General features: G+C 52.0%; 1 protein-coding gene across 1 annotated transcript in view; it reads left to right on the top strand.

Annotated features, from left to right (window-relative positions):
• Positions 1 to 1,516: 1,516 nt before the first annotated feature.
• Limk1 (LIM domain kinase 1) overlaps positions 1,517 to 22,110 on the top strand; it is a 32,141-nt gene continuing 11,547 nt past the window's right edge. Inside the window, 8 exon segments of the mRNA XM_038345368.1 lie at positions 1,517 to 1,682; positions 3,251 to 3,347; positions 14,721 to 14,859; positions 15,065 to 15,124; positions 15,127 to 15,176; positions 17,855 to 18,061; positions 19,297 to 19,402; positions 19,517 to 19,683. Of these exon segments, the coding sequence (XP_038201296.1) occupies positions 1,628 to 1,682; positions 3,251 to 3,347; positions 14,721 to 14,859; positions 15,065 to 15,124; positions 15,127 to 15,176; positions 17,855 to 18,061; positions 19,297 to 19,402; positions 19,517 to 19,683 (881 nt within the window). The 5' untranslated portion in view covers positions 1,517 to 1,627.

Genomic DNA, 22,110 nt, shown 5'->3' with positions numbered 1-22,110 from the left:
ATAGGTTGGTTCTCCAGGTGCCTTGGATATGATTTTTTTTTCAAGACAGGGTTTCCCTGTAGTTTCTAGAGCCTGTCCTGGAACTAGCTCTTGTAGACCAGGCTGGCCACGAGCTCAGAGATCCGCCTGCCTCTGCCTCCCGAGTGCTGGGATTAAAGGCGTGCGCCACCACCGCCCAGCCTTGGATATGATTTTAATGTAATAAAGTAAAATCAGGTGCTACAAGGGGTTTAGAACATGTAGAGTCTGGAGAGATTCAGATAACATTGTATGTTTACAACCAGTGTGTTGGCAGGGAGATGCTTTGCTCAGATTAAACCTGGTTTTATTAATTTGCCCTGATCTGATTTATTGCATCGTCGGAGAGACTTAATATCGGGGTACAGAAACCCTTTCAAAAGCCCTTAAGCAAATGGTCTTAATTGTGTTGGAATTCTTGAGTCTCAGCTGATGAAAGGTTTCAATCAGAATCTGGAATAGGAGGCAAGTCCTGGGATTGATTATAGGTGTGCACCCTATGCTGGATATATGTGGTGCCGAAGATAAAAGCCAAGGCTTGGAGCATACATACTAGGCAAGCACTCTACCGGCTAAGCTATATAATACATATCCGTGTTTTCTACCCTGCCTCTGACCCAACTGACTCCCCATCTCATCCAGAGCAGCAGCATCCTCAGGGTCCCCAAGGCCACCATCCGTCCCAGGCGATTAACTCCAGTGGGGTGGACCAGAAAGGCTCCCGGAAGATTGTGAAGGGAGGCGCCTTTTCCAAGGAAACCCGCTGAGTAGTCCTGGGGCGCACCCTAGTAAAGCTGATAATGAATGAAAGGCAGAAAAGGATGGGGAGAAAGAGGCGGGTTAGAGGCGGGTTTTATGGTGGGCGTGAGAGTGCAGGCTCTGCAGCCCCAGCTGTGCGGCAGAGGGCGAAACTGCCGCCGTGAGGGGCGTGGCCTCCGATAAGGGGGCGGAGCTACACAAAAGCAGATTTACAATTCAGCTCCACCCTTTCCGGGGCTTACAGGCCCCGCCGATCCTTAGAGGGCGTGGTTGTCATTGAGGGGGCGGGGCTTCATCCGAGGAGGGGGGGGTGTCGAGCAGGGACAATTCCGCCAATGCCGCGGCGGGCAGGCCCCTTGGCAGAGGGCGTGGCTGCAGCTGAGAAGTGGTTACCACTCCGGGGCGGGATGGTCGTTGAGGGGCGTGGTTATTGCGGTGATGGGCGGAGCCTCGCAGTGACAGTTCCAACCCGCAGTGCCCGCAGGCCCCTTGTCAGCCTGCGGGGGGCGGGTTTGTCTCTGAGGGGCGTGGCTATACCGGAGGCGGAGCCGCGCAGGGGCAGTTCCAGCCGGCCGCGTCGCACGCGCCCCGCCCCTGCCGCAGCTCGCAGGCCCGCCCCGGCCCGCCCCTCCGCGCTCCTCTGGCGGCGGCAGCGCGGAGCCGGTGTCCCCAAGCCGGGCGTGGGAGTGCAGAGCGGCGGCATCGCCGAGCCCGGAGCGGAGCGCTCGGCTCCGGCCCCGCGCTCCCCGCCTCCCGCCTTCCCGGGCCGGCGGCGGGCGAGCTCGCGGGCCCGGCCCCAGCTCTCCGGTGCCCCGCCGGTTGCCGGCGGTCCCCGCCCCCCGCCGAGTGCATGAGGTTGACGCTACTTTGTTGCACCTGGAGGGAAGAACGTATGGGAGAGGAAGGTGCGCCGGGCTGGGGGTCGGGGGAGGGGAGCCGGGAGTATCTGAGGGGCCCGAGGAGCTGCAAGGCCGCGCCCCTGCCTCCTAGGGACGCGCCTGTCCTACCGAAGCCCGCAGGCCATTCTCTGTCACCCTCCCACCCTTTCTCCCTTCCTTAGCCCCGGGATGAGCTGCTTTCTTGAGGATGGAGGAAGCTCCTCTTCTCCTACCCTATCCTGTCTTCACCCATCTCCCAGGTTACTGTTCATCCAGCACCTACCTTAGTCCCTAGTTCTCTGTCCCACCCTGGTCCTCGCTCTTCGGTGGGGGGGGGGGGGCCTTTTGATCCAGTCTGACCCGGGAGAACCAAACGACAGCAACCACGGACCTGAGATGCAGACTCGCGTTTGCGGGACTCACTGACCTTGAACCAGTCACTTAACACCGGGAGCCTCAGTTTCCCCACCAGTGCAGTTCGGGACTAGATGAATTGGGGGACGGGGCAAAAATAAAAAATAAAAAAGCACTGAAAAGCTAGACACACTGGATCCGGTGACAGAATGCTGCAGAGGTCTCTAACACCGCCAGTTCTGTCATACCGTGACCTCCGGTTTCCCCTGCACCAATCCTGGTGTTCTAGTATTCATTTGATCAGTCTTGGCTAGAGTCCTGCCTCACTGAGAGGGCCCCAGGCTTAGAGCCGCACTACATTTGGGGTTCAGAGGCCTCTGAGATTCCCTCAGCCTGGATCAGTCTGGGATCTCCCCTAGGTTTCTTTCTCAAAGCCCGCACAGCAGGGTCATCTGGTCAAAGACAGGTTCTGGTCTCTCCAGCCCTGTTCTGCCTCCCACTCACACATATCCCTGAAGTCCTGTTGAGGGCATAGGCCCACGGGCACTTACAACACACTACTTTGGGTGCTTGGGTGCTTGAAGAGGTGAAGGCTTCAGAGCCTGGCTGTGTATCATAAAGAGAGGTCCCCTCTCTGCAGCTGAGATTTCGGAGTCTGTAGAATGAAGAGGAACAGGCCGAGGCTATTTTGCAGGGCCCACCAGCTCCAGGGGTGCAAGGTCCCGGGGATGACTAAGCATGTATAGTGTCTGCCTTAAAGAACTGCCAGGGTGTCTGGCTTCTCAGTCCTGGTCCCTCATCACGGTTCAACGAAAGCTACCACCTTTGGGTTTCCTCCCCTGCTACTTCTAATCTGAGATGGACCAGCCAAGCTCTGCCAGTCCTTGCCCCTTTTCACACTTCTTCCTGGGCAGGCGGGCAGAAGAGGCAGTCACGAAAGTGCCACCCTCCACCTTGTTTCTAAATTCTGTCTTCTTTCTCCCCGTTTACACTTGCTGCCTCTGAAGGGAGCACCTCTGTTCTCCTCTACATGTTCCAGATAGGTCCAGAGAGGCTTGGCGACTTAGTGTCCAAGCAGGACTCTGAGATTGCCATCTTTTATCCCCTCACCGGGCATTCGTCCTGTAGAGAAAGGTTCAGTGTGTGAGCACTAAGTCTACCTGCAGTGAGCTGGGCAGGCTAGACCTCCTGCAAACTACCCTCTTAAAAATGGCTCCTGATTTGGTTTCTACCCCAAGCAGGAAGTGAGTTGCCTGTGTGTGCGAGCTGTGGCCAGAAGATCTATGACGGCCAGTACCTCCAGGCCCTGAATGCTGACTGGCATGCAGACTGCTTCAGGTAAGACGCACTGGCCAACGGGTGGGTGCCCTCAGCAAGGCCCTCCTATGACCTGGATGTTTCTCCTAGTGCCGTCCTTGCCTGCTATCTCTAGTAGGTCCTCAGCCTCAGTTTCTTAAAACAAGGAGCTTGCTTTTTCTGTGGTATGTTTGTTGTTGCATTGTTATATTGAGGGGGGCATATGTGCATTTCAGGAGCGCGTTGTGCATGGAGGTCAGAGGACAAATTTTGAGAGTCACTTCTCAACTCCACCTTGTTAAGGCTGCGTCTGGCACTGTGCAGCTAATTCAGGCTAGCAGGTTTGAGAGCTTCCAGATGATTCTCCTGTCATCTCCTCCCATCAGAAGTAGGAGAGCTGAGATTATTGGTGCTTGCCACTATATCTAGCTTTTTATATGGGTTCTAGGGACCAAACCTGAGTTGTCAGGCTTCCCCAGCAAGCACCTTTACCTACTCAATTATCTCCATTTGTATGTTTACATATGTATATGTCTATATATATATATATATATATATATATATAGACACATACATACACACATATACGTGTGTGTGTGTATGTGTATATTTTGTCCAGGCTGGCTTGGAACCCCTGGGCTCAAGCATTTCACCTGCCTCAGCCTCCACGGTATCTAAGACTACAGGTACATGCTACCATACCTCATCTTGTCTAGTAGACTTTAAATCCTACTTAGGAGCTAAGGATGTATTGGTTGGTAGAGTACTTGACTAGCATGCATGAAGCCCTAGGTTTGATCCCCAGCACCATATAAACCAGACGTGCTAACACATGCCTGTAAAGCCAGCGTTTAGGAGATAGAAGGTTAGAAATCCAAGCTCCTCCTCAGCTATGTACTGAGTTTAGGGCCAGCTGGGCTGCATGAGACTGTTTCAAACAAACAAAATCTTCCTAAGGTGACTTACAGTTAAGGTAATGTATATTCTATGTCAGTAGTTATACTATATTGTTTATGGAATAATAAAAAAGTCTAGTTATACTATGTTCAGGTGTAGTTGTGTGTGTGTATGTTTGTGTGCATGTGTGTGTGCAGGTACACATACATGTATGTGGGACCAGAGGTAGATGGCAGGTGGGTTCCTCTGGTGCCTTCCACGGTACTTTTTGAGGCAGGGTCTCCCACTGAATCTGGAGTTCACTGGTTGGCCTAGACTAGCTAACCAGTGAGATCTAGGAATCCTCCCATCTCCACATTGCCCCCTCCAACTCCAGTGCTGGAGTTACAGATGCACACTGATGTGTTGAGCTTTTTTTTTTTATGGGTGCTGGGATCCGACTGAATTCAGGCAAACACTTTACCAGCTGAGCATTTCCCCACCCCATGCCAGGATGTGTTTTTTTTTTTTTTTTTCAGTCTGAAGCTGGTAGAATTCACCATGCTCCATAGAGGAGCGGGAACAGGCAGAAGAGGAGGGCTAGGGCAACCTGCCGTAGGTTCCCTGAGCTCTCCTGCTGCAGGGAGGGGAAAGACACACCAGCTCTCAAGGGAATCCTAGCCACTGTCCCTAGATAACTGGCTATACACGTGTCAGCTAGTGAAAACAGCCCTGGCCTCCAGCTGTACACAGAACATGGCTGTGGTCAAAAAATCAGTAGAGAAGTGGGCACCTAGAGGTGGCCCAGAGTCCCACTAGGAGCATTCCATGAAACAAAGAGGAAAGATACTCAAGGCAACCTTGTGCTATATCGTAAGTTCAAGGCCAGCCTGAGCTACCTGAGACCCTGTTTCAAACAGAAGACTAAGGCGGCCTTTTCTAACACTGAGGATTCTGAACACTTTGCATAGTTAGATTCTAGTTGTATCTCCAAAGAAAAATTGGGGCACAGAGAGGTTTGTGTTTCTGCCTGAAGTCACATGACCAGAAAGCACTAGGAATACACAGTGCCCACTCTGAGGCCAGAAGAAAAGCAGGCAACACATCCAGGGATTCAAAACATATGCTCAGAAGGTCTCTCAGGGAGGCCCACGAGGGGATCTTGACATACAAAAAGACCATCCACTCAGGGAGACAAGACTGTGGAGACTATTGGTGGTGAAAACGTCAAGGGATGCAGTTAGGAGACCAAGTGGAGACTGAGCTGGCGTGGGCATTAAATGCCAGCGTTAGGCCCTTCTGAAGACAATAGAGAGGCAGCAGACAGCTAGCTGGGCAGCCTGCTGTTTATTGAAGATTGTCATCCTAGTGGGCAGATGGCGCAGCTTGGCAGGACGAGACTGTCGTAGTTCAGGGGTCTGTCTCCTAAGCCTGACTTAGGATAGTGACTGAGGAGGGAGGATCTCTGATATGGAGGGGCTGATATATGACTGGGGAGTCCACTTAGCCTGAGGAGCTGAGTTCCATCCCCAGAACCCCCAGATGAAAGGGTGTACATGTATAGTCCGAGCACTGGGGAAGTAGTGTTGTGTGATAAACTCTTCCTATGGAGATGCAACACACATGTCTACTCCCGGCAGATAGGGAACCCACGACAGACCAAATACGGATACCACCAAAGTACAACTTGGAGAATCAACGAGTTATTGGAGTTATTTACAGAAAAATATGGTTAAAGGGTTACTTACAGGAGAAGTGATTCAAGACAGCTGCATCACCAAAGCCCCAAATGGGTGATACTCTCAAAGCTGGGAACCTGGAGCACACTGCACAGCCTGAAGGCAACTCAACAGGTGGTGTCCTTATCGGTCTTAACCTCTGTCCAGGCAACTAGTTTTGTCTGAGAGTTTCATTACATGTCTAAGAGTGGTCTTTGCAGCTTGGGTTTGCTCTTCGGAGAGGAATTCAGCTTTTATTGCTTACTGGGGGAGAAGTGTTGGGGGGGAGATAGTGAATCTGGTCAGTTTCAGGGACTTCCTGAAGCTATTTTCAATTGTTTGCCTTCCTGCCTAAGGAGTTTCCTGAAGGAGGGAATGTTGAATCTCTGAGGAAGTGCTTACACCACAGGTGGAGACAAATCCTTGGGGTCACTGGTCTGCAGGCCAACCTGATCAGCCATACCCACGTGTGTACTCACTCCCATGCCGTGGTGGTATGCATGTGGATAACTTGTTATCAGAGGTTGGCTGTGGGCATCTCCCTTCCCACCATGTCTTTGAGGATCAGACTCAAGTGGTCAGGTTGGCGACAGCTGCCTTTTCTCACTGAGCCACCTTGCCACCCTCTACCTGACTTTTTGAGATAAGGTCTCTCTCTGAAGCTAGAGCTTGTCATTTCAGCTAGGTTGGCTAGCCAGTGAACCCACAAGGTGCTCCTGTGTCCACCCATCCACACTGGGCTACAGATGTCCCCCATTGTTCCAACTTTACATGGATGCTGGGGATCTGACCTTGGGTCCTCACGCTTGCACTGAGCCATCTCTCCAGTCTTCAAGCATTCTTTAGTATTAATCCAGCCTCTACCATAACCATCAAAGGTATATTTGCCTATCCTCATGTGAGAAATAGGGATTGTTTTTATTGCCCTGTAACTGGCAGGGAAGGAAGGTAGGAGAGAGTCCCAAGGGTAGTCCCTCTCTGTTGCAGCGCTAGAAGGAGGCAAGGGTCCCTGGCTTTGGACGGCCCACTCCATAACACCAAGAGAGGGGTGAGACCCAGCTGAGGGATGCAGGGAGCAAGCATGTTCAGCTGTCTCTGAAGTGGAGGGACATGAGGATCCCGAATTGAGGAAGGACCCACAGTTTCCATATCATAGTCAGAACCCAGATCCATCTTCCCTACCTCCTCACCTACAGTCAGAGCCTGGATCCCTACCTGCCTATAGTCAGCCTAGATCCTTACCTCCACACCTCCCTGCGTGTCATCTAAACCTGGATCCTTCCTTACCCTCCCGTTCATCATCAGAGCCTGGATCCCCATCGCCGTCTCCCCATACCCGGCCCAGGGGTGTATGCTCACTCACCGAAGCAGAGTAAAACTACAGTGTCCTGCCCCACACAGTTAGGAAAACAGCTCCGAGAAAGATCACAGCTGCCCTGGTACATGGCTGACAGACAACTAACCTAACCCTCCACAGGACACCTGAGGCTCCATTTCCAATGACACAAACCTCTTACGTGACATTGAAAACCTTTGTTCCCTTTGCCGTTGATAAAGCTGCGATAGCAGGAGGGGCTGTGTGACAGGACTAGACAGCCCCGCTTCTCAGCCACGAGGTGGGGGACGGCTCATGAGTTATCCCACTTCTTGCCTTCCTTGTCTTTATGCATTGCCCTTCCAGGTGGAATCCCCGGGGGCCTCCGAGTCAGCCGCTCTCAAGCACCTGTCCTCCACAGCCCCTCAGGACAACCTGCAAGTCTAAAGTGCTGTTACTGAAGCAGTTTGACTGATGAGGAAACAGGCACAGAGGTCACCCACAGGGTATTAACTGCAAAACTTGCCCTATGTAACCCATATCCTCAGGACTCTGTCCTGCCCCCTCCCAGGACGTGGCTCTATGCCTTCTAGCAAGAAAGCCAGAGAAGAGACAGAGCAGTGTCAGAGGCCAGAGACAGCCCTCCAGGGAGGTGACAGTTAAGCACAGAGTGGAAGGAAGTGAGGGAGGAACTCAGCAGGCCCCAGGCACTGCGGTGGGATGTGATAGCTACCACTGGGGATCAACTAGGGGCCCTGCAGGACTGAGTTACAGTGGGGCTGCCATAGAATCACCCAGCCTTGGGTTTTGTTTTGTCGTCTGCCCCCCACCCTCCCCCCGCCATGCTGGAGACCAAACCCAGGGCCTTGGGCTTGCTATGCAAGCCCTCTGCTATATTTCCAACCACTAATGTTTATATAAAGGGGGGGGCATCCGGGGTAAGTCCCTCAGTAATAGATACAAGTCACTGGACCCTAACATGCTTGTTCCACCAGAGCTGCAGGGGAAATTTACTTTATCTGTGTTTATAATAAAACAACACATTTCTTAATTTGGGGGGAGGGAGGGGGAGGGAGAGGGTTGGACTGAACCCAGGCCCTCATGGATACCCAGGGAAGGAAAAAGCCCTATTACTGCTACCAATGTCCCAGCCTTCCAGCTGTATCGATGAGTGTCTAGGGCAGCAGTTCTCAACCTGTACGTCGCAGCCCCTTTGGGGGGTCACATAATAGATACTTATATTACGATTCATAACAGTGACAAATAACATTGATGAAGTAGCAACAGAAACAGTTTTACTGTTGGGGTCACCACAACATGAACTGTATTAAAGGGGTGCAGCATTAAGAAGGTTGAGAAGCACTGGGCCAGGGGGAGATGGAGGAACCTGCAGAAGGTTCCCTGGCTGTGCGTCCTCTCTGAGTCCTCTGATTGAGTGCTTGTGCCCCTGACCTGGAGTAAATCCTGGGCTGGTCTACCAGGAAGGCCTTAGATGCTGCGTCAGACGCCTGCTGACCCAGCACGCATCTTCAGAGACTTCTTGTTGGCTCTGCCTCCCAGAAGATTAGAGCCAGACCAGTGGTCCAGGTTTCCGGGGCCCAGCTGCTACTTCTGTATGCCATTCCTGCCGGGTCCTTTTCCCAAAAGCCTTGAGTGCACAATTCCTAGAGATTTTGTAGCCTGGGTAATCTCCCTGGAGGCTGGGTGGGGTAGCCCTGAGCAAGGAAAAGTGAATGAGCGGTGTGCTGGTAGTGTACCTCAGCTGGGAGAAAATGCTCAGTCAAGGAACCTCCCTGTAAGGAGGCTGAGCTAACCATGGGAAGTTGGCCTCTGTTCCCTTGGGGACAGCACCGGAAGAGGCAGCTGCTCTGGTGCTTTCTGTCCCTAGAGAGACCCAAGCTCTCAGTGCCTTGTCCAGGAAGAGACCAAGGAACACACAAGGATCCCCTTCCCCAGATCGAGAGGACTAGGAACACAGTGGTGCAGTTAGAGCCTAGATCCCTCCCTGCCTCCCTAATTGGTGTCAGCGCCTACATCCCTTCTCCCTGTCTGTAGCCAAAGCCCTTCTTCCCACCTTTGCGGGGAGCCTGGGGGAGGTGTTGCAGGCAGGTCAGTTCCCTCCCTTCCCACCTCCTTTCTTAGAGTCAGAGCCTAGGTCCCTTCTCCCTGCCTCTTTACCTGGGGTTGTAGCCTGAACCACTCCTTTCACTTCTCTGCTGCAGTCCTGTCCTAACCTAGATCCCTCCCTGCCTTCCCCTCTGCCTATCTTCAGAATGGAGACCACTCTTTGCTTACTCCTACCTGATTAGAGCTAGATCTCTCCCTCACGCCCTACACCAAAGCCCAAGCAGAAAGCACATTGGCTGCTTCCTGTCACAGGCTGAGAAAGAGTCCTTCCTCACCCACACTGCTGCCTCCTCCCCTGTGGTGTGGCCACACAGGCCCTACCCACCGCAGCCTCCAATCCTGAGTCCCTGTAGTAGGATGGGGAAGCTCTGGCCAGGCCACCCGTGGGCTCGTACAGGCCTCCAGAGCCTTCTGTAACTGCAGAGGATGCTACCAGCCTTGGCTCTGAGAAGAATCCGCTACCTCCATGGGGCTAAGTAAGTAGAAAGCCCCTTCCCTACCTGTCCTGGGTCCCTGGCTTAGAGAGGCTGGGGCTGAAGGTGGAGGGAGCTAAAGGGCAGGCCCATCTGGGGATGACTGTGGGGCAGAACTGAAACTCTCTGGTCAGGTCTACCGGCTGTGGGGGAAATAGGCCATTGCTGAGCTTTTTGGACCATCTGGTACCTTCTCCCAGTGAGCCTGACCTTCCAGCTGCCTCACATCTTTCACCCTGGTGTCCGGGAATGAGGTGGGAGGAGCCTCTACCTGTCACAGTGACACACTTAGCCCAGGCTCTCTTGCCACAGAGCCCATACACCTGTTTTCTCTGCAGGGTCCTATCCTCCTGCCCCAGCCTGGCTCTGCTAGAGAAGACCCGGGACAGTCTAGTTAGGAGTTCTACCTGGCTGGCCCTGTGTGCTACCCTAATTTACCTTCCTCTCCTTGACATAGAGGGCTCTTTCTGAGATAGAATCTTATATATCCCAAACTGACCTCAAATTGGCCAGGTAGCCCAGAATGACCTCAGACTCCTGATCCTCCTGCCTTCACCTCCCAAGTCCTGGGATTACAGTAGTGCTGGGGATGGAACCAGGGCTTTCTAATGGCGAAGAAAGCACTCTACCGTTTGACCCACGTGCTCAGCCCATCTCAATATGCATTATGAGACCCAAGCTGGTGGCTTTGCCGCTGGTGGCTCCTCTTTCTCCCTTCGGCTGCTGTCAGGATGTAGGCTGAGGATTAAGGGACTGGACAGGTCAGAAGCTCCTTTGTACCTTCTGTTGGCAAAAGTCTTTTGAAGCCTGGGGCCAGCCACTAACACTTCTGTGTGAGCCCACATCCTGAGCCCAAGTAAAGCTTTAACTGCTCTAAACAGAGACAGAAGCCAAGCATAGTGGGACACTCCTGTCATCCCAGCACTGGAGAGGTAGATGCAGGAGGATGGGGAACTCAGGGTCAGGCTGGGGATGTGTCTCAGCCAGCAGGGTGTTTGCCTAGCATGCATGACTCCTTGGGTTCTATCTCCAGCATGGACAAACTAAGCTTTAAGGCACTTTCCTTTCATCCCAGCACTGTGTGGTAGAAGTAGGATCAGTTCAAAGTCATCCTCTTCTGCATAGTGAGTTCAAGGCCAGCTTTTGCTGTATGAGACCCTCTGTCAACAGAGAGTGAAGGCTGCCAGGGCACCGTAGCACACAGATGACAGAGAGGTGCCTAAGCAGTACTGAGGGTGCTGGGTGAGATCAGCCCCCTCCTGAAGGTGCATTTACAGAGGCTGTGGTGCTGCTGCTGTGGAGCAGTAAGAGCCGGGAGAGACTTCAAGGAAGTAGTGACCTGGTAGGGGATATGCTGAGCAGAACTTGTGAGCCAGTCATGGTCAGATCACTCCCCGCAGCAGCAGTGGTGGCAGACTGTGATGAATGAGTGGGTGGAGGAGGAGCTGGGGAGTTTCCTTCTAGATGAACTTAAGAGCTTTCTCTCCCAGGGTGGGATGTAACTGGTTCTGAGCCCACACCCACAGGGAGAGCAGGCCTGCGGAGGGAGGCCCTGCTTCCTGCAGCGTGACACCAGCGGTGGGCAATGGGCAGACCTCTGTGAAACTCCTGTGACCTAGGCGAGGGACAGGAAGCAAGTCACTGATAGTGTAGGACTGGGGACCTTCTTGAAAGGACAGGATCCTTGCTGCCTCTTTGCATTTTGGGGTCCTTTCCATGGCATCTTCTATTAGGTTTGAAAACCCTCGGAGAGGCGCATGGGGCCTACATTCAGAGCCTCCTCCCACTATTGGTCGCCCAGCGGTACAAAGCCCCTCCCCTATTGGAGTCTGCCTTGGACTGTTGCCAGGAGAGTTGGGCCAGTAAGCATGACATCATGACTCCTGCCCTGCACCCAGCCTCTCCTCCTCTGCTCTCTGACTCCCCCAGGGACACCTCATCAGGCCCCTTTCCTGAGTACATCCCCACCCACTTACAACTGAATTCTGACATTTTGTGTTCCCAGGCTTGAGCCCCTCCCTGCAGGCCAGACACCCAGACAATGGGAAACAAGCTAGGATCTTCTTAAAGGAACAGTGTCCCACCAGCTGTTGTACAGCTCTCCTCCCTGTCCTGTTCTCAGTTCCAGTTACAGCAGGCTACTAGCACTGGGGCGTGGAGTGAACAGTCTCACCCACCCATTCTCTCCTGCACTGGTCCCCAGCACAGCACAGCTCCTCCAGGCCCCACGTGACCCATAAGCAGAACCAGCTGCAAATGCAGCCCGTTCTCTGCTCAGGTGTACATTCTGGCCCAGGCATCTCTAGACACACAGAACCCTAGGGTCAGCTCTCCATAGACTCACAGGAGAGTCCCAGTCCCACCAAGATGCTTGAACCAGGAGAAGCCAGGCACCTAGTTTACCAGCAAAGACACCCTCTCTCTCTCTCTGCCTACCCTTCAGTCCCTACCCCAGCCTGCCTGGTTGTCTCTTAGACTAAGATGGACTGCTGGCTTTGATGACCCTGGGCTGGTTTCCTGAGGAAAGACAGGGACATAGATTTAATGGTAGGTGGTAGCAAGAACTGAGCTGATCCCTGGGCATTCTCGTGAAGGCCTCGGGCTGCTGAGCTTTGGGGAGATACAGCATCCTGCATCTTCACTGGCAGGATCCTGTCTCTGCATCCTGAGCCCAACAATGAGACAGGATAGCCAGTGCTCCCCTTGAGGTATTTGGTTGGGTTTTTCATTTTCCTTTTTGTTTTGGGTTGGTATTTTCCCAGTGCCCCGACTGGTCTTCAGTCTAGTGTTGATTGCCCATAGATCCACCTGCCTCTGCCTCCCATGTGCTAAAGCAGGAAGGTGCTGACATTCAGGTCTAAAGGGTTATAGACCTCTGCACTGCTAAAGGAGAAAGCCAACCGATCCATGTATGAGGCCTGTGGTCTGCTTCATGCTCTCCATGTTCCCAGCCTCTGTTCCTCTACCCATCTGGCTGGTGACCAAGAACAAGTCACCTTCCTTCTGAGCCATCTTTTTTGCATGAGAGGAGTCAGGGACCTGGATTAGAAGCTGCTCTTGCCTCTGAGGTTAGCAGGTGAGCCAGATCCTCCAGCCCATGTAGGCAGAGCTGAAATGGATGGCTGTACAGGCTGTGCACCGAAAAGCTCTAGAGGGAGCTGGGCGAGGCAACACCTTTAATCCCAGTGCTAAGGAGGAAGAGGCAGGCAGATTTCCGTGAGTTCGAGGCACTCATGGACTACAGAGAAAGTTGTAGGACGGCCAGGGCTATATAGAGAGACCCTGTCTCCAAAACAAAAAGGGAAAAAGCTGTAGGGGATGAAGCAGCTAGACTGCTCAGCAGGTCCCTTGTAAAGAGGCTGGTCCCACGAACCTGATGAACTGAGTTCAAGCCCCAGATCTCCTGTAAGAGTCCAGGGGGAGAACTGACTTCTCAGCCCTGTGGTCGCTGCACGTACACTGAGGCTCCTACCCACACACACACTTAGGATATTTTGTGCAAGTAGGGTCTTACCATGAAACCCTGGCTGTCCTGGGACAGGTTATGTAGACCAGGCTGGCCTCATCCATCTTCCCCTGCCTCCAAGTAGTGAGATCAGAAGTGTGTGTACAACTGTGCCCAGCCATTAATAATCATTTTTTAGAAAGCGATGTAGGGGTGCAGTCCTCTCCCTGGTCTCACAGTCTGAGCGCTGGACTTGCATATAAGCTGCTTGTGTTCATAGATACAGCTTTCTAAAACTAGAGTTCTTTCTTATTTTTCTCTTGCTTTTTAAGTTGTTTTTTTTAATTATTAATTAAAGAAAGGGTCATACTATGTAGCCCAGCCTGGTCTGGAACTTGTCATGAAGCCCAGACTGGCCTCAAACTCACATTCCTTTCTTTTATCCTTTTTAGTGTTTATTTTATGTGTATGGGTGTTTTGCTCACATATATGTGTGTGCCTGGTACCCACAAAGGCTGGAAGAGGATGTCAGATCCCCTGAAACGGACATTGCAAATATTCGTGAGCCACCATCTGAATGCTAGCAATCAAACTCAGGTCCTCTGGAAGAGCACCCAGTGCTCTTAACTACTGAGCCATCCCTCCAGCCCCTCCTTCTTTTACTTTCAAGACAGTATTTCATGTCACATTCTGACCTGGACTCACTGTAGAGTATATAACCAGCTATGACTTGAACTCCTAACCTTCCTGCCACTGTGTCTTGAGTGCTAGAATGACAGGTAAGTGCCACTAGCCCAACATAATTCTTCGTGTGTTTGTTTGTTTGAGACAAGATCTGTGTAGCCCATGCTTACTGCAGCTCGAGATCCCTCCTCAGCCTCCCAGCTGCTGAAATGATAGCCTGCCTATGCGTCCACACCCAGCTACCTTTCTCTTAGTCTTTTTTTTATTTGTTTAGTTTTTTTTTTCCTTTGGGTTTTCAAGACAGGGTTTTCCTATGTAGCCCTGGCTGTCCTGGAACTCTGTAGCCCAGACTGGCATCAAACTCAGAGATCCGCCTGCTTCTGCCTCCTGAATACTGGGATTAAAGGCATGTGCCACCACTGCCCAGCTGTTTTTTTTTTTTTTTTTGAGACAGGACTTTGTGTATGGTAGGCAAGCTCTCCACCAAGAGGAGTACATCTCCAGCCCCTAGTTTGTTTCAATTTTCTAAAAGCAAAACCCAAAGATAAATACCTATATGTGGGGACTAGACAGATGGCTTCAGGGTCAAGAATACTTGCTACTTTTGCAAAGCTCCTCAAGTATATATCCTAGAGAGCGGGTATCTAGTGTCCGCTGGCCCTCCCTCAGGAACCACACACACAGGGTGAACATACAGACAAGTAGGCACACACCCATGAGGAAAGCTGTGCAGAGAGAGTAGGTGTGGCCGTCTCAGCCCCGCCCCTCTCCACCCAGGTGCTGTGAGTGTAGCGCCTCCCTTTCACACCAGTACTATGAGAAGGATGGACAGCTCTTCTGCAAGAAGGACTACTGGGCCCGCTATGGCGAGTCTTGCCATGGGTGCTCTGAACACATCACCAAAGGACTGGTCATGGTGAGCCACCTTCTCCTACTTGCCCCACCTCTTGAGGTGAGCATGCACTCTCTCCCTACCACCGTCCCCTGTGCATTCTAAGCCCATTTCTTTGCCTTCAGCCCTCTGTCTGTCCAGGCTGCCCTGCTTCTCCCTTGAAAAGAGAATGGTGGTCGGTATGGAGACTGCAAGTACCACTAAGCTTTTTGTGTCCCCCACCTAACAGGTGGCCGGGGAGCTGAAATACCACCCTGAGTGCTTCATCTGCCTCACCTGCGGAACCTTCACATCGGCGATGGGGACACCTACACACTGGTGGAGCACTCGAAGCTGTACTGGTGAGTACTGTGGCCTCTTCGAACATAGGGCCTTGCACCCGTCATCAAGGCTGCCCTACTCAGGCTTTTATTTCCACATGGAAAATAGGAGAGGGGCAATTGCTGTAGCTCCTTGCTACCTTGTAGACATGGTAAAAATTGTAGTGCCTGTCCCCCCAGCTTTTCAGAAAGCTTAATGCAAAGAGATTGTAAGTTCTAGGGCCAGTTTGGGCAACTTAGTGCGACCCAGTCTCAGAACTAAAAGAGAACTGAGGGTGTAATCTCGTGGTAGAGCACCTGCCTAGAATCCCCCAGTGAGGGGCTGGGGTGTGGCTCAGTAGTAGAGCACCTGCCTAGAATCCCCCAGTGAAGGGCTGGGGTATGACTCAGTGGTAGAGCCCCTGCCTAGAATCCCCCAGTGAGGGACTGGGGTGTGGCTCAGTGGTAGAGCACCTGCCTAGAATCCCCTAGTGAGGGGCTGGGGTGTGGCTCAGTAGTAGAGCACCTGCCTAGAATCCCCCAGTGAAGGGCTGGGGTATGACTCAGTGGTAGAGCCCCTGCCTAGAATCCCCCAGTGAGGGACTGGGGTGTGGCTCAGTGGTAGAGCACCTGCCTAGAATCCCCCAGTGAGGGGCTGGGGTGTGGCTCAGTGGTAGAGCCCCTGCCTAGAATCCCCCAGTGAGGGGTTGGGGTGTGGCTCAGTGGTAGAGCACCTGCCTAGAATCTTCCAGTGAGGGGCTGGGGTGTGGCTCAGTGGTAGAGCCCCTGCCTAGAATCCCCCAGTGAGGGCCTGGGGTGTGGCTCAGTGGTAGAGCGCCTGCCTAGAATCCCCCAGTGAGGGGCTGGGGTGTGGCTCAGTAGTAGAGCACCTGCCTAGAATCCCCCAGTGAAGGGCTGGGGTATGACTCAGTGGTAGAGCCCCTGCCTAGAATCCCCCAGTGAGGGACTGGGGTGTGGCTCAGTGGTAGAGCACCTGCCTAGAATCCCCCAGTGAGCTGGGGGGTGTGGCTCAGTGGTAGAGCCCCTGCCTAGAATCCCCCAGTGAGGGGCTGGGGTGTGGCTCAGTGGTAGAGCACCTGCCTAGAATCCCCCAGTGAGGGGCTGGGGTGTGGCTCAGTGGTAGAGCCCCTGCCTAGAATCCCCCAGTGAGGGACTGGGGTGTGGCTCAGTGGTAGAGCACCTGCCTAGAATCCCCCAGTGAGGGGTTGGGGTGTGGCTCAGTGGTAGAGCACCTGCCTAGAATCTTCCAGTGAGGGGCTGGGGTGTGGCTCAGTGGTAGAGCCCCTGCCTAGAATCCCCCAGTGAGGGACTGGGGTGTGGCTCAGTAGTAGAGCACCTGCCTAGAATCCCCCAGTGAGGAGCCGGGGTGTGGCTCAGTGGTAGAGCACCTGCCTAGAATCCCCCAGTGAGGGGCTGGGGTGTGGCTCAGTGGTAGAGCCCCTGCCTAGAATCCCCCAGTGAGGGCTTCCATGTCATATGTAAGGTTCTAGGTTCAGTTCTCAGTATTATTAAAAAAGAAAGAAAATGACAAAAGCCTAAGTGCCCCCAACACCAGCCCCCGTCTCTCTGCCTTTGCAGTATGATTCTGGCTCTAGCCACAGAGCTGGCACAGACCCTACCAGCTACAGATACTATTACCAGCTCCAAGACACCAGCTGCACACTACCCCCCCCGGGCCCTCACACACTTAAAGCAGTTGGCTTCCAATCCAGTGACCCCAAGTTTGTAATTTGCTAAATGACTGACAGAACTCCAAGGGTGCTGTGCTTTGGGTCAACAGTCGCACTACAAAGGACACCAACCCAGAAGCCACCAGTAAGGATGCCTTCCTTCTCTCCCCCAGCCCATCTTATGTTTACTAACCAGGATGCCAACCCGAGGTCCGAATTTCATTGAGGTTTCCTTTATAGGTAATCTGGCCAAATGATTAAACTCTGTCCTCTAGCCTGCTCCTGGGACCCAGGCTGGCTAGAAGCCCCAAGCCTTCAGTCATGGTCCGTCTGTGTGGGGCCAGCCCTGATCTGACTCACTCTCATTTGCATAGACTCAAGCATCCTCCAAGGGGCTCATAATAACAAAGATCCCCCTGTTCCAAGGACTTAGAGTCTTTCTCCCCAGAGCCAGGGACACAATAACAGGCACGTTCTCTCTTATGAAGCACCAACCAAGGCTGGGATTTGAGAGCAGCAGGACCTGATCCCAAATGGGTTTTTAATGACTTTCCTCCAAAACGAGATGTATCCCAATCCGGGCCCTCGCCTTATCTTGGCCATCTGACAACATCACAGAATAGACAAGCCAGAATGGGGCCAGCGAGATGGCTCAGTGTGTAAAGGTGCTTGCTGCCAAGCCTAATGACCTGAATTCTATCCCCAGGACCAAAGTGGTGGAAAGAGAGAGCTGATTCCTTTAAATTGTCCTTTAAACTACCCTCATATATATACACACACAGTTTGGCACACATATACTTGACCAAACACATGCATAAATAAATGTAATTTTGAAACAAATAATTTCTTTTACCACAATAACTGAGACCCAGAGTTGGGAGGGCTGAGACAACTGGTCACCCAGGCCTGCCCTGAGTGCCATCACTTTGCTGGGGGAGGGGTGTGGGAGGAGGGAGAAGCACGACTGACTTCTCCCTGATAGTCTTCTTCCCCTCCTCTTTGCATCTGCACTACCGACGGCCTTCATAGTGGGCGCTGCTACTACCAGACTGTCATAACTCCAGTCATTGAACAGATCCTGCCAGACTCACCCGGCTCCCACCTGCCCCACACAGTCACCCTAGTGTCCATCCCAGCCTCTGCTCATGGCAAGCGAGGCCTGTCCGTCTCCATCGACCCCCCTCATGGCCCGCCAGGCTGTGGCACGGAGCATTCGCACACTGTTCGAGTCCAAGGGTGAGTGGGCTGCCACGCTGGATGGGCTCTGCTGTAGCAACCTGGTTGTATTAGTTAGCCTTTTGTTGCTATAACAAAATACTCGACATAAACAACCTAAGTGGGGAAAGATTGATCTTAGCTCACAGTTCCAGAGGATTCAGTCCGTAGTCATTGAGTAAGTTTATTCTGGCCTAAAATGCCCAGGTACTAGAAGCATGAGGAATTGAGATACATCAGTTTACAAAAACCAGGGCTGTTAAATGGTTCATCAGGTAAAGATGCTTGCCGTCAAGCTTGACAGCTTGAGTTCCATTCCCAGCTCCCACAGGGTGGAGGAAAGAACCACCTTCCGTAAGCTGTCCTGATTTACACACACACACACACACACACACACATACACACGGCATGCTCATACGCATAAACACACACAACATACTCATAAACATAAACACACACAAGACATGCTTATACACTTAAACATACACACACAAGACATGCTCATACCATAAATATACACACAAGATATGCTCATACACAATATATACACACACAAGACATTGCTCTAGACATAAATATACTTATAAGACTGCTTACTACGTGAACATACACACGCATACAAGATGTGTTCATATACACAAACATATACACACACAAGACATGCTCATACACATACACACTAAAGAAATGAATATAAAAATAATTTTAAGTCAAACAAATGGCTGTACTTATAATCCTGGAGTTAAGGAGTTGTCCTCTTGCATCTGTGAGCAACTAGTGAAACTCATTGGGCCACCCCCCCCCAAAAAAAAAAAAAAAGGAAAGACATGAAAGAAGGGGGACTAATTGCAAAGACTCAGGGGATCAGCAGAAGTGGAGGGAAACAGTGATGGGGGTGAGTGATCAAAATGCATTATACGACACATGAAGGTGTCACAATGAAGCCTACCATTAAGCATAGTTAATATATGCTAATAAGAAGATAAGATTGGGCTGGAGAGATGGCTCAGTGGTTAAGAACACTAGCTCCTCTTGCAGAGAACCAGGGTTTGGTTCCCAGTCATGGCTACTCACAGCCATCTATAACTCCAGCTCCAGAGGATCCTACACCCTTGTGGCCACCTAGGTGTGATTTTCACCAAGGTGGAATCATTTCCTTCCCCACCCCATTTCTGGTCATCTTGGCTTTTGGTTTCCTATTGGGACTAAAGGGCACCAGTGGGAGGGAAAGCAGTCTAACCCTGGTTTATCCTCAGAGTGGACCCCGGCTGCATGAGCCCAGATGTGAAGAATTCCATCCACGTTGGAGACCGGATCTTGGAAATCAATGGCACGCCCATCCGGAATGTGCCGCTGGACGAGGTAGGACCGCAGGGATCCAAGGCTGGGGCAGGGTGGAGTGATGGAAGCAGAGCTTTCACACCTGCGCTCCACTGCCACCTCAGAACACTCACCTGGACACTCCCTTGTCCCTAGATCGACTTGCTGATCCAGGAGACCAGCCGTCTGCTCCAGCTGACCCTTGAGCATGACCCCCATGACTCCCTGGGCCACGGGCCAGGGTCGGAGCCCAGCCCCCTGGGCTCCCCAGTGCACGCTCCCAGTGGACAGGCAGGCAGCTCTGCCCGGCAGAAACCTGTCTTGTAAGTCAACCTGTTCCTTTACTTCTGCAGACGTTGTTCTTGGGCTATTTCATCCTTTCCGCCCCACCATCATTGTGGTACAGGGATTGGAAAAGATGTGAGGATAAAAAAGAAGAAACAGTGGACAGCGCTCCAGCTGGAAGTTAGACTGTCGGGGCAGACAGCACCCCCTGCTGGGAGTTAGAGACTGTCCCAGGCAGACAGCACCCCCTGCTGGGAGTTAGAGACTGTCCCAGGCAGACAGCGCCCCCTGCTGGGAGTTAGAGACTGTCCCAGGCAGACAGCACCCCCCCTCCTCTGGGAGTTAGAGACTGTCCCAGGCAGACAGCACCCCCCCTCCTCTGGGAGTTAGAGACTGTCCCAGGCAGACAGCGCCCCCTGCTGGGAGTTAGAGACTGTCCCAGGCAGACAGCACCCCCCCTCCTCGGGGAGTTAGAGACTGTCCCAGGGCAGACAGCGGCCCCCTGCTGGGAGTTTAGAGACTGTCCCAGGCCAGACATCACCCCCTCCTCTGGGAGTTAGAGACTGTCCCAGGCAGACAGCACCCCCTGCTGGGAGTTAGAGACTGTCCCAGGCAGACAGCACCCCCTGCTGGGAGTTAGAGACTGTCCCAGGCAGACAGCACCCCCCCTCCTCTGGGAGTTAGAGACTGTCCCGGGCAGACAGTGCCCCCTGCTGGGAGTTAGAGACTGTCCCAGGCAGACAGCACCCCTGCTGGGAGTTAGAGGCTGTCCCAGGCAGACAATGCCCCCCTCCTCTGGGAGTTAGAGACTGTTCCAGGCAGACCCATATCTTTCTTTTTTTCACTTTAATTATTTTGCATTGATTTATTCATTTACTTTGTGGGGGGAGGGGTACACCGAGATGGGGGTGTGTGTAGAGGTCAGAGGGTGTCTTAGAGAAGTCAGTTCTCTGTTCCTGCCTTGTGTCCAGGGAATCAAACTCAGGTTGTCAAGCTTGATGTGGTTTGTATCCACATCAGGTTTCCTGTATCCACTGAACCATCTTGCAGGCCTTCTCTCTAAATTTAAAGTGCTTAAAAGGCAAGACAGTTTTTGGCACTACTTTTCAGTAGGCAGATTAGCAGAGCAGGGAGGAATCAGTGAGGAGCAAGTGTAGATAAAACATTTTTAAGGCTGGGCTATAGGTCAGTAGTCAGAATGCTCACCTAGCATACACAGAGCTGTGGGTTCTATCCCCAGCACCACGTAAACCAGGCATGGTGGCACATCCCTGTAATCCCAGCTCTCAGGAGGTAGAAACAGGAAGATCAGAAGTTCAAGGTCACCCTTGACTTCCTAGTGAGTTGGAGGCCAGCCTGGATTACATGAGACCCTATTTATTAAAAATAAATAAGAAAAAAAGCATTTTATCACATTGATGTGCCAATTCTTGAATTTAAAAAAAAAATAGTTGCGTTAATACAAATAGAATTAGGCCAGGCGGTGGTGGCACATGACTTTAGCCCCAGTGCTCGGGAGGCAGAGGCAGGCACATCTCTGTGAGTTTGAGGCTAGCCTGGTCTATAGAGTGAGTTCCAGGAAAGCCAGGGCTGTTACCCAGAGAAGCCCTGTCTTGAAAAACTAAAAAAGAAAAGAAAAAAATATATGTATGCATATATGTATATCTTTATAGCAATATAAATAGAATTAGTACAAATTCCATTCATATGGTTGGCTGGTAGCAATAATATACGCCCCATTCCATCATTATAAATACTTTATTGTTCACATTTATCAGCTTCTGCATTTTTGCCATTCTTTCTGGGAGTTCAATAAGATGGTGCTGGGTAGGTGGCTCCAAGGGTAGAAGCACTTGCTGTGCAAGCATGAGGACCCAGTTCAGATCCCCAGCAGCACCTTGTGAAAAGTCACACACCTGTAACCCCAGACCCCGTCTCAAAAGTATGGGAGAAGGCTGGAGAGGTGGATCAGCAACCAAGAGCTAAGAGTATGCCAGGCAGTAGTGATGCACGCCTTTGATCCCAGCACTCAGGAGGCAAAGGCAGGCGGATCTCTGAGTTCCAGGCCAGCCTGGTCTACACAGTGAGACCGTGTCTTGTGGGGGAATAAGAATGTGTACATTCACTTTGGGTTGCTCACCTTTACCGTTTCTAAAGGATCTGATGTCCTTTCCTGGCCTCCACAGCGTGGTGCTCACATGCACAAACCTACACATAGATAAAATTGCATAGGATAATTAAAAATAATAAATCTAAAAAATAGTAAAGTTGGGGCTGGAGAGATGGCTTAGAGGTTAAGGCACTGGCTTTTCCAGAAGTCCTGAGTTCAGTTCCCAGCAACCACATGGTGGCCCACAGCCATCTGTAATGAGATCTGGTGCCCTCTTCTGGCGTTCAGGCATACATGGAGGCAAAATGTTGATACATAATAAATAAATCTTTAAAATAAATAAGTAGTAAGGTGG

The sequence above is a fragment of the Arvicola amphibius genome, chromosome 10, assembly GCF_903992535.2.
Source record: "Arvicola amphibius chromosome 10, mArvAmp1.2, whole genome shotgun sequence".
Lineage (NCBI taxonomy): Eukaryota > Metazoa > Chordata > Mammalia > Rodentia > Cricetidae > Arvicola > Arvicola amphibius.
Note: the sequence above shows the minus strand (reverse complement) of the source record. Positions and strands in the feature narration are given on the sequence as shown.